Raw genomic sequence first — 12,595 nt, 5'->3', positions numbered from 1 at the left:
GCTCTTTCCAAATACTAGTTACATAGACAAAGTGATTGAATATCATCGAAGGAGAAAGAAGAAGTATGCGAATGGACAATGTTAAAGAATAAAGATACTGCAAGAGCCGTTGTAGTGAAGACATAGCATGTTATCAACAGTTCAGAATAATAGATTTGAAAACTTGGGTAAAAAATTTAATCCTGTCAAAGTGAAACTTACTAAACCTTAGCTTTAAAAAATGTTAAAAGCTGAGTGGTCCTGCAGCTCCCCCAAGATACTGAACCACTGGATCTGTAGCTGAAATTCTTTTGCAAAAGGAAAAGAGGGTCAGCAGCAAAGAACTGGATAAGTAGACTATCTTAATTTTCAAACCTCCAATGAAGTGATGTATCAAGACAGTGGTGGTCAACAGCCAATTCTACCCCCACTCCCACCCCAAACCTCTGGTGAAGTGATGTATCAAGACAGTGGTAATCAATAGCCAATTCTACCCCCACTCCCACCCCAAACCTCTGGTGAAGTGATGTATCAAGACAGTGGTAATCAATAGCAAATTCTACCCCCACACCCACCCCAAACCTCTGATGAAGTGATGTATCAAGACAGTGGTAGTCAATAGCCAATTCTACCCCCATACCCACCCCAAACCTCTGATGAAGTGATGTATAAAGACAGTGGTAGTCAATAGCCTATTCTACCCACGCCCCCACCCCAAACCATTAAAGTATAATGGACCAAACATCTACTGGCACTTCTAGACTTAACTATCAAGCCACAGAAGTGTAAGGTGGGGAGCAGGTTTAATCAGTGGCACAAGGTACAGCCAGTGAAACCCAAACTCTAGGGAACTTCAGAGGAAAGGAGACCTGCTGAAGAGATGGTTCAGTGGTTAGGAGCACTTGTTGCTCTCATAGACCAGAATTCGGTTCCTAGCGCCTGTACAACCATCTGTAACTCCAGTTCCAGGGGATCTGATGCTCTCTTCTCACCTCTGAGGGCACTAGGCATGCACGTGGTACACAGGTATACATGCAGGCAGAACACTGATACATACAAAATCAAATAAATGCACCTAAAAATATAAATTTAAGATGGCTGTGCCATACTGGATAAACTATAGATTCAAAGCAATTCTAGTGCATTCCATAAAGTCTCCCATGGAAATTAGGAGTCGGTTAAAATTGAATCTTGGCAAAAGGCCTGTGATTGCCCACGTCCCTGAAGAACAACAGCAAAGTCAAGAGCCCATCCGACCAGCTATCACTGATTATTGTTAGTGTGGAAGTTATTGACACACAGGGCCTTGGAATAAGGATGGGTAGATAGGCCAGCAGAACTGAATATAGAACCAGAACAAAGAGCATAAGGAAACAGATCCGTTGCTGATCAGTAGAGAACAATTAAGCTGCTTCATAAACAGCACAGGCATGATTAACTATCCATGTGGGGGAAATTGAATCCCTACTGTATATCCCTCACTAATGTTGATTCCAGATGGGTGGACTGCAGCCATATGAAAAGCAATACAACTAAATGTCTAGAAAACAACATCGAGGCCTCCTTTCAGGATTTCAGAGTAGAGAAGCATTTCTTAAATGAGGTACAGAGCATTCAAGCCATAAAGAAAACAGTGGTAAGTTAACAGCATAAAAACTGAGGTTGTGCACCAGAGTCTCGATGATAAAGCTCATGGCTGAGCCTCTTACAGACACATGTTGCTCTGTATAATTTTAACTGTTAATTTGTCACAATAGAGAATCACCTTGGAAGGGGATCACAATGAGAAATTGTCTAGGTCAGGTTGGCTTGTGGATATGTCTATAGGGGTTGTCTTGATTGTTAATTGAGGTAGGTAGACCCACCCTGAGGTAGGTAGAGACACCATTTCTCAGGTGGATCCTGGACTGGATAAGAGCGGAGAAAACTCACTGAATACTCAGTCCAGGGTATTAAGCACAAGCAAGCTGGGAAAGGCAAGTGTATTTACTCTCTCTGCTCTTGACTGTGGATGTGATTATGGACGCGCTGCTGCTTGAGTGCCTGGCTTGACTCCTCTACAGTGACAGACTGGAACCTGGAACTGTAAGCTAAATAAACCCTTTCTCACTCCCCCATAAAAACAACTGAGGCTGTGACATCATCGGAAAACACAAAGTGAGAAGACTGGAACTGCAGTGTTAACAGTGACAGTGAAAAGCATTCATTTCTAAGAGATGAAAAACACCACTAAAAGCTTCAATGGCTACAAGATTTTAGCCTTTTACCATGCAGGAAATACAAATGGCCCATAAACATATGAAAATGTTCTCAAATTCATTAATCATCAGGAAAATGAAATTTAAAGTCACACTCCGGTATCATTTCCCATGTGTCATGTTGACAAATCAGGTCTCTCCAAGTATTGGTGGTAATGAGGATCTATGGGATCCGCTGGTGGGAACATCAATTAAGAAAAAGAGGGGAGAAAAAAGCTAGAAGGTAGATAGCAATGCTCGTAGCAGCATTTTTATAAGAGTAGCATTTGCCAAAGCTATGGTTCTCAGCCGTGGGACAGCCTCTGCAGCTGCATCCGCCCCACGTGACTTAAGTACCCAGCCCCCAGAGACTGTGTAAGCACAGAAGGGTACGTGGGAAGGGGTCCAGCAACGTCCAGCTCAGACACAGGCTGTACTCAATGATCTGTTATGTGTGGACGTACCGTAAATGGTAAACCTATAAAGAAAAGCAAAAGGATAATGAACACCCAACCAGGGACCATGTGGGAAGGGGGCACCAGCGGGGAGCCACAGACAGGTCCCTCAGGTGCTGAGAATGTCCTAATTCAGAGACTTGGTAGAGGTGTGGGGACAGATGTTTTCATTATTCTTTAAACTGTGCAGATGTATTTTTTCTGTGTGTTATATACTTCACAATTAAAATATTTCAAATGTTGAATTAGATTGACCTCCAGGCCCTTCTGACTATAATCTTGAAATTTTATAAAATCTAGTCTTGAACGCCTTGATTGCTCTGGCAGAATCCTAGACTCGCACACCTGGTATTTCCATAGTAACAAGCTAGCCCCCTCATCTTACAAAGGAGCTACAGAGAAGAGTGGGAACTTTTCAATTAGGCCACACTTGAGATGTAGACAAGGACCATCGACAAAAGTCCAGCGACCTGCAAAATAGCACATTTTTCTTTGGCATATGCTATGGCTGTGTGTGAGATCTACTTCCAGGTAGTGTGTTCACAGCTAGCATTCACCTGCATTTTCAACAAGCAGCTCTAAGTGTGTAGAATCTATCTTTCTTACTGCCCAGCCATACGACCTGCTTCGGCTTTGTTTTTATCTTGGGGGGGGGGGGGGGAGTGTGTGTGTGTCCACAAGTAGAGGTCAGAGGTCAGAGGACAACCTCACCTCCTCTCTTGTTCATTGCTGCATACTCCAGGCCAGCTCTCTATACCTCCCGTCTCACTGTAAGAGTGCTGGGATTAAAAATGTGCTCCACTGGGCCGGCTTTACATGGGGTCTGAGTATCCAAACTCAGGTCCTCATGGCCAGGTAGCAGCGGCTTTACCCATTCATCTCCCCGGCCCCAAGTGGCTGTTTTTTAATCATTAGACTTTTATTATTCTGTAGGGTGGGGTGGGGTGTGTGTGTGTGTGTGCATGCACGCGCACGCATAATGGCTACCCAGATGTACTCATTCTTATATGTTCTTCATGTAGCGTGTGCCGTGTATGAGGCTCTGCCTGGCCTCATCCGTGTCTGCTGTACTGCTCCTGCTTGCTCCTTGCCTCCCATCCCTGCTCCCTACTGTATTTCCAGGAGTCCCTAAGATTCTTATCAACTTTTACCATCCTTCCTACCAGACACTTCCTCCTCAAGCTCCTTGGAGGTAATGAAGGCACTGATTGTTCCGAGTTTTCTCATGGCCTCCTGGTTTTTCTCCACTGGGAGAGATGACTCTGGAGGTGGAGTTGGCAGAGAAAACAAAGGAGGAAAAAAAAAAAAAGAAGGGAAAAAACAGGAGCTGTTTCCAATGAGGTAGTAGGCCATGACCCAACTAATTCCATGAAGCAATTGATCTACCACCTGCATGCCCAGAACAGCCTGTGCTCTGCCTCTGCCTGCTCCCAAGGCCAGGTATTGTTTGAGAGGATGAATTTTCATGGTGCCTGAAAGCTGAGCCCTTCTTGGCCTCTAGTCACCATGGTCTCCACCATCCACCCTGCCTTCCCCTAGCCCGGCAAGACTTCCTACCGAATTCAAAATGCTCAGACACATGGGCGGCAAGCCCCAAGTTCTGCTCATGGACCCACAGGAGGTCAGTTCTAAAATGTCAGCCTCTTCAGTTTGTACAGAAGTAAACTGAGGCCCCGGAGAGGAGAGGGCCCAGTTCAGGGTCATCCAGAGACTTAGTGGCAGGGATGAGACTAGAGAGCCAGGTGATCTAATTCCTAGATCAGCCCATCCCCCACTGCCTGTTAAGCCTGCTGCCAGCCTACAGAAGTGAGCAAACACTGGCAAGATATGTTTGCTCTTGAGTTTCCAGCCTGGCTTCTTTTGCAGAACTCTCGGTAATGAAATAGTATTTGCTGAGGTGATGTCACCCATTACAAGCTGGCTCCACAGATCAGCAGGCTTGGAAACTATTGTGTTGGTTTCCCTACCACTGACCTGGCTTGAGAGAGCTGCCTTGTAAATACCGAAATCCTCAGGGAACCCGTGTCAAAGACCAGAGTACCTGTTGGGTGCTGTACAGAGAGCCGTAACTCTTTAGGCTAGTTGTGTTATCATCCAGCCCTTTCCACCCAAAGACAGCCTGTGTGGAAAGCCAAGCTACCAGACAGTCTCCAGATAGGGGGGCGGGGGTAAGATACAGGACCCAAGGGGCTTTCCAGTTACCTTCCTTTGATTCCTGGCTGACCCATTCTGGTTTTAGCTGAACTGGTACAGCTTACTGTGGTTCCATTGTCTCTGGGACTCTTTTCGTTTCCATGGGAGGAACAGCCTCTTTCCATAGCTTATTGCGGTCATTTCATAAATTAACTTCCTATTGGGCAAGCTTATTCCCACACAGCAGATTCCTCTGGTGGGGCTTGCTCCCCCGCCATAAATTCAGTTGTTTGGATACCTACGAATTCACCTGTTTTTCTCTTACCAAATGCTCTTTAATTCTAGACAATGCCAGGCTGGAGAAAGCTTCCCAATCAATATCAGCTTGATTTCTGAGTCCCGTGACCAAAGTGTGTGTTGTTTTCAGCAACAGTGTGTAGCCGTCAAGTTCTGGTGGATAGCCAAGAGTAATGGCAAAGCCCGCATTGTTTTGTAGCCTCTGGGATATCTCACCTCACCCCCAGCACCAACCAACAGCCCAGGAGCTATCCCACACGTGCAAAACCTGAACTTGTTAAACAGGACCTTTGCCTTCCTCCTAGTGGGCTGAAACCATCTCTTCCTGTGTGACTTCCCTTCACTCCCTCAGACTCCACTGTGTCCCAGTCCCACCCCATACAACCGTAGCTGGCAACTTCCTGCCTCTGTGCTCTGTTGCACTCCATGTTGTCAATGCTTCCCTTGGATGCCACCTGAGCCGAGGATCCTCCCATAGTCCCTCCCTCTACACTGACAGGGTTTCTTTCTCTCCCTCACCCCTCCCCCGCCCCCGCTGTCTGTACCTACCCCATCGCCCCATCACCCATAATGCATGGCATCTTCTCTCTGTAGACACGTTTACCTCTCCGCAGTTCAAGGATTGTTATTTTGCATCCATGCCTAGAAACAGACCAACCCTGCTGATTGGCTGTAGCAAGAACCAACCAGATACCTCACATTTCCCATCCCATTGCCAAACCAGATTATCTCCTGTTAAGGATGTGGAGCCTGCAGCCTCCACGTTGCTCGTGACCTGGTGGGAAGTCAAGCACAGAGCAAGCTCCCAGATTTTTCAATGAGTGATTCTTTCTCAGATTCATGATACCACCAGCTGTGTGGCGTGTCGTGAGTCCTAGGGCCTTGAGATACAGGACATTGGAGTACTGTACAGTGTCCATGATCTCCAGGGAATATACATCAGAATCAGCTGAGCAGAGTGTAAATCCAGCCCTGGCCTCTGGGAATCCAAACCAGGCTCAGGCATCTACCTCTGAAGAGCTCCATACGATTCTAATGCAGGTGACCCAAAGGCCCATGAGCTCTGACATGCCACCACCCCATGGCTCCTAATGACAACGTCAGACACCGGCCTTGCCCCTGGTAAGGATCTTCCGCTTGCAAATTCTCCCTGGGACTCAACCTGCACTGTGTCTTCTTTTGTTTCTGCAAGTGTGTGGTTGCGGCCTGGCCCAGTCGGGCTTCTTCTTCAAGAACCAGGAGTACATCTGCACCCAGGACTACCAGCAGCTCTACGGCACCCGCTGCGACAGCTGTCGGGACTTCATCACGGGTGAGGTCATCTCCGCGCTGGGCCGCACCTACCACCCTAAGTGCTTCGTGTGCAGCTTGTGCAGGTGAGTGTCCCAGCGCACCGGGGCCCTCTGTGGAGGCCCCGGGGAAGAGGGAGACGTGGCCTTTCCCAGGCAGCTTAGGAACATATAGGCCTTATACTAGGCTCTGGGTTTCTGGAAACTTGAGGGTGGACTGCTCTGGTCGGGCCGTGGTTTTCCAAACATCTGGCAGCTAGATAATGTCTTGTCACGTGCGGTCTGATGTAAAGCACTAGTGTGTCCTATGGTGACAGCAGGGTAAGTTTCCAAACGCCATGCTCAGCAGCATTCCATTGCCCCTCAAAAGGCTTCCAAGAAAACCACTGAGTTCCCTGCCCCTCAGAAGTCAGGCTGGAAGCCAAGTGTTTATCTGGCCCAGGCTTTCACACTCTCATCCTAGGTACCACAGGATGTCCCTTGATAGCCTTCCTCCATCATCCCAGCAGTATCTCTTGCTGATAAAATGACCCTAGTAAGTAAGTGTGAGCCAGTATAACGGAGGTCAAAAGCCTCCTCTGTGTAAGCCTTGGTAATGGAGACCAAATCCACTGCAGCCACACTAGCTTTCATGAAGACTGATGGGGGCACGCAGAGACCTGCGTCCAGTGACTGGCCCGCAGTGTGCCTGCTCTTCTCGCTGTGACGGTCATCCCACCACTCTTGGGACAGCTCCTGTCGGCACGCCTCCCTGCCAGGCAGCTCAGTCGTGTGTTACTTTAGCAGTGTGCACTAAGGCTCTGCTGCATGCCAAGCAACACATTAAGGAGATGGGAACAAAATGAAGGAAACCTCAGCCCTGCCCGCAAACGTGTTAAAATTTAATGGCCGTCTCTGATTAAGTTGTAAGCAAAATATGATTTGAGTACATGTGCATTTTTATTTGGGAAAAGAAAGTATTGATTAATTATTTTCCCCTGTAAAGTAACCACTGGTTTGTTGCCAAATAGAGTAACCAGTTAGCATTTCTGACTGATAGTTGTGTAAAAAAGGGAATAACAAATCGGGACAGTGAGGATATAGCTACCCAAATTCCCACCCCAGAATTCCCTCCACTGCCCCATGTGACGGATAAAAAGACAGTAAGGCCACTTGCTGGGAGTTAAGCTGGGAGTGCACGGGACAGGTACCCCATACCACATGAGCAAAAGCCGCCATTAAGCATTGGTGGCAGTGCTGGGGATCTGTGTATAGTTTATCATTCTGCTGGGTGGGCAGATGTGTGAGCTTGAGACCCCTTGCTTGGCTGGAGAACAGAACAAACACAAAGGAGGAGGTGGAAATGTTGTGTGGGGACTGATAATCTTCTCATCAGGAAGAGGGTTTTAAGAGCTGTCTAGAGAGCAAAAAGGAGAAATTGGCAAGTTTAGGGCCCAAATGGTCTCCGATATGGCGGGGGGGATAGGACAAACTCTGTGAGGAGGGGGTTTCCTCTCTCCCTGTTACAGCTGAGGAGCATGAGCTCACAGCCACAGTGTGACTTGCCACTGTCACATGATATAAATAGCCCAACAAATCGTCCAGTTCTGGCCCCCTGGATCCCGAGTGCTTTAGCGAGTCTGTTATTCTGAATGGCACTTGCCTTGTCTGATGCTCTAGAGAGCAAGCTGCGTGCCTTAGAAGAGCCAAGCACATGCTTTGGCAGTCACCGGTAGCCACAGGATCTTCAGAACAGGAGAAACTGACTCTCTGCCTCATTTCCTTGCAGGAAGCCTTTCCCTATTGGAGATAAGGTGACCTTCAGTGGTAAAGAATGTGTATGCCAGACATGCTCCCAGTCCATGACCAGCAGCAAGCCAATCAAGATCCGTGGACCAAGCCGTGAGTCCTCCCCATAGACACCTCTCCGTTTATGAGCACTGTTCTCCCCAGGACTCTGTCCTGGAGGGAAGCGGGGGAGGTTCCCACCCTGGATGGATACTGAAGCATGACCCAGTTGGCATACAGCCCAGACACATCTCCACAGCACAATTCAGGGAAGATGGGCTCCCTAGCTTTAAGCAGCGATAGCCAGAACCACCTACCAGCTACTTGAGTAGATCTTTTCCAGGAGAAGCTGGGTTCCTGGTCCTATGTGCCGAGGGCACTGCAACATGGTCAGTCGAGTGTTTTGTTACCAGTAGTTCTCAATTTTTAGAGGCTCCACTAAGCATTTACAGTTAAATCTCGTGAAAGAAGTCAGGAGCACCCTAGGAATAAGACCCAAGGGCTATGCTAGTGCCTCACAGAGTGTGTTTCCGGGACCACTATGTCAGCCTTGTGGATCATCAGCTTGTGAAAAGACATATTTCTGGGCTCATCTTGAACCAGTGGGAACGGAATCCGGATGTCATCATTCTGCATGAGCTTTGTGGGTGATTCCTTTAGCTGTTCCTTAGATTAAGAATGACATCTAGTCGTGAGAAAGGCATCCGCCATGCCATAATAGTGGTATGTTTTATCAAGCCACAGATTTGAGGGGGAAGTACAGGTTGAGAGTGTGCCTTACAGCAGCCCTACTCTGCAGAAGTCCATCCGCTCAAATGTGTGTCGTGACGGGATGTTTAAATCACTGTTTCTATATGTCCTTGTAGAGTTGTGGACTGCATGCACCCACCAGTACACACACAGACCCAGCCCCCTGGGTCTCCTAAACCACATTGAGTTCCAGTGATCTCTCATGTTATATGACACTCTGGCTGGCCCCATCAAGAGAATCAATGAAAACCCATTAGCCTCCTATGCTGCATTACTGTGTGGGTACAGAGGCAGCCAGCCATGGCACCAGCACAGTCAGCATGCTGGAGATGCATCACACCAAGGAGGGTGAGCCAAGAAGACTCTACATCAGCAGCCCTCAGCTCCCAGGGGTTCCATTACAGTCTGCCTAGCCGTGATGAGCTGATGGGGGAGGCGATGAATGGGCTCCCTCCCTTGCCTGCCCTTCCTTTTAGTGGAGTCTGATCTGTTCCTGGGATGTGATGTTCAGGGCTCTTCCTCCAGTGCCCTTGATGACACTCAAGAACAATCTATTGCTCTGGCCAGGTTTCACCTCAAGGTGGCTGAGTGTGCACACGGCTCTCCTTCATAACTCCTTGAAATCATGTCCCCACGACAAAAAGACTGGAGACCAGGATAAGGGCTGGAGCCCTGTGGCTTATGCTTCTTGGGAGTTCAGAGACCAGTCCCATGTGTGAAGAACCGAGGGAAGCAAGCTTGAGTTGAGAGGCTGCCAACCTTCTGCAGGAGACAAAGTGGTCTGGTAGCCTCCCTGAGACTTGATTTACCCAGCTATGAAAACAGAACGGGGTGCCTTCTCATCCTCGAAGGGGTGTTGTAAAAAGCAGCTGCGTTCCTGTACAGGGATCAAGTTAACATGACTATTTAGATATACCTTAGAATGAATACAAATCAGAGAATTAACCAAATGGGGAGATTCACCCTGAATGTGGGCAGCATTGCCCTTTAGGCTGGAGAGGCAAATGACCCACCATAAGGAGCTGAAACATTCAAAGCCATGAGCCAAAATGACTCTTTCTTCCCTTACGTTGTTTTTCTCTGGTATTCAGTTACAGCAATGAGAAAAGTTTAATGTAGAAAGCTCACCAAAGAAGCATCGAGAATAAGATTCCTGAGTCCACTGTTAATTCTCTCGGGCGCACTGTGTGTTTCTTTGTGCACTGGGGGCCTCTCATTCAAGGAGTAGACTTTCTCAATTGAGTGAAAGTCTAATCTGGGAACAAGTTCTGGAAGAGACTTTTTAGAAGAGAGATTCTAAAATGTCTCTACCATAATTTTGCAGATCGGGATAGTGAGAAAAATGAGGGAACATTAAAAGAGAAAAACAGGAAAGAAAGAACAAGCTAGCATGTGAGTAGTGTCCAGGGGAACCAAGGTCTTTGACTTATCTCAGAAATAAAGGTATCCATCCGTGGATCCACAAGAGCATCTTTCCTTGGAGTATTTTCCCCCAAGATGATCACTGACTGGGCTGCAAATGCAAGGGCGCCCTGACTAGAGGGCTTAGAGAATGTCTCCTGAGCTCCCACAGAATAGAGAGAACTAAAGCCAGATCCAAAAGATGGAGAAAAACCTACCAGGGGGAAGGAACTGGACAAATAACAGTCTTTTCTCAAGCTATAAGAATCTGAAGTTTCCTCTCTGTGGGGTGCGCATATTCTGGAAAAGCAAGAGGAATGTTTACTCAAAGGAAAACAGTCATGAACTGTCAAGAGGGAACAATTGTGTTATCATAAGAAAAGAAATGCCTCCTCATGGGTCTCATAAAGAAGAATCAATACCAGGAGAACCATTAGCACCAGCATTATCACCACCACCATCAGCACATCACCATCAGCACATCACCATCACGGTCATTGCCATAACTAGCACAGGTACCATCCCTAGCAACTCCTCCATCCCCACTAATCCACCATCATGTGTGTTCCCTCACCACTTCCAGCATTTATTCTATGGTCAGGCATTGCAATAAATGAACAGTTAGTATCTCATTTAATCGTTACAAGTCTGTGAAGGCAATAAGAGTAATTGTTTGAGAAATAAGAAAACTGAGGTTCAAAGACTGACTTTTCCAAAGTAACGCTGATGTTAAGGCATGAGATCTGGCTCTAAGACTATCCCCTTAACACCCTCTGTCAAAAGCATGTCTTTCTAAATGGGGAGGCCCTGTCTTCCTAGGCTGGTTGCCTAAAGCAAGGTGAGTAACTTACTGTGCCTCCCTAAGCCCACTGGCCTGCGCTGACCTAAATGGAATGGATGATGTAGGCAAGTAGACTAAAAATGACTGCATGGGATCTCTAGGGGCTTGGATAATAAAGTGAGAGATTGCAGAGGAACAGGTGGGGCCCTGTGTTTTCCGCCAGCTGAAGACGGTAATTTTGGAATTGAGAGGCATACGAGAGGAGTGGACAGCTGGCTCAGCAAAAAAAAAAAAAAAAAAAAAAACCACCAAGGATAGGGAGTGCCTCTCCCAACCCTGCTTATGGCATCAGACCCACGAGCTCCCAGCGGGGTGTGCCCACCAGTGGACAAGACTGGAAGAAGGAAAAGGGAGGAAAAGTCCCAGAAAACAGGAAGCCAGTACAGTGGAAGACCAGCAGAGGAACGTGGTAAGAAAAGCCACAAATAAAGGGCATCCCAGAATCCTCGAAAGGTAGAAGCAGGGCTTCCCTACCAAGGAGAATTACTCAGGCTCCAGATCAGAGATTTGGCAACACATGGGATGTGGGTGAAAAACACAAGAATGTGAAATAGAACAACCACTTGTGCGAGGCCTGCATTATAATGTTATTATAATAAAGTTATCCTGACCTGATTGTAGGGAAGACATTGAGAAGAGTAACTGAGGCTGGAGATGACTCTTGCCTGGGCCGGCTTCTCACTACCCACGCTACCCTCTCAGCCCAGCCTCCAGCCACTCCACTCCACCAGCTCCCAACTGTATGTAGCTCAGAGTGCTACATTCATCTCAGATGTGTCCCTATCGCTTCAAGAAATGGTACTTTTACTGGAACGGAATGCCCATTTCTGCATACAGCCAGCTACCAAGGAAGCCCTATGGAAGAATCAGAGAGCTTTGTTAATGGCTAATATGATGCCTGCCACATGGAGTTCTCAAGTGAATGTGGATAACCATATCAAGTGAAATGTAAGGCATAAGGGATGAGAGAGAGAGAGACAGACCATGGCTGCCTTTAGTTATTTGAAGGAACTGTCATGGAGGAAATGAGAAGATTGTCCTTGGATACATAGAATAGGTCAGGCCCTAGCTCCATGGAAGGGAGACATCCTTGACAATCATGCCTGTCCAAACGTGGCACAAACTAACTCAAGAAAGGCTGAGCCTTTGGCATGTGATAAAGCATAAAACAGGCACCACCTGTCCGGCTGGGAAACTTGGCCTAGTGCTCTGTGAACTTGGAGCCCTTCTGTAATTGTTAAGTCCTCTTAAGGAGCCACAGACACGCAAGTGTCATATTTGTGACCTAGAAAGTGTGGCCAGAGACTGTCGGTCTATACACAGAGGAGACACCTGACCTATCAAAGTTATTGAATTTTGAAACCTACAACTTTATTTTGTTTTTGTTAGGGTTTTATGGGGGAGGGGGGGCGCTACAGGGAGACTTACATAGTGAATGGGAAAGAG

The 12,595-nt window shown here is 47.4% G+C and overlaps 1 protein-coding gene across 1 annotated transcript in view; it reads left to right on the top strand.

Moving 5' to 3' along the window:
- The window catches only part of Ablim3 (actin binding LIM protein family member 3), a 117,715-nt gene that overhangs the window by 51,099 nt on the left and 54,021 nt on the right, over nt 1-12,595 (top strand). The window contains exons 4-5 of the mRNA XM_059246050.1: nt 6,294-6,477; nt 8,159-8,271. Of these exons, the coding sequence (XP_059102033.1) occupies nt 6,294-6,477; nt 8,159-8,271 (297 nt within the window). The remainder of the gene's footprint in view (nt 1-6,293; nt 6,478-8,158; nt 8,272-12,595) is intronic.

The sequence above is a fragment of the Peromyscus eremicus genome, chromosome 19 (assembly GCF_949786415.1).
Source record: "Peromyscus eremicus chromosome 19, PerEre_H2_v1, whole genome shotgun sequence".
NCBI classification, from domain to species: Eukaryota; Metazoa; Chordata; class Mammalia; order Rodentia; family Cricetidae; genus Peromyscus; species Peromyscus eremicus.
This window is presented reverse-complemented; position numbering and strand designations above follow the sequence as displayed.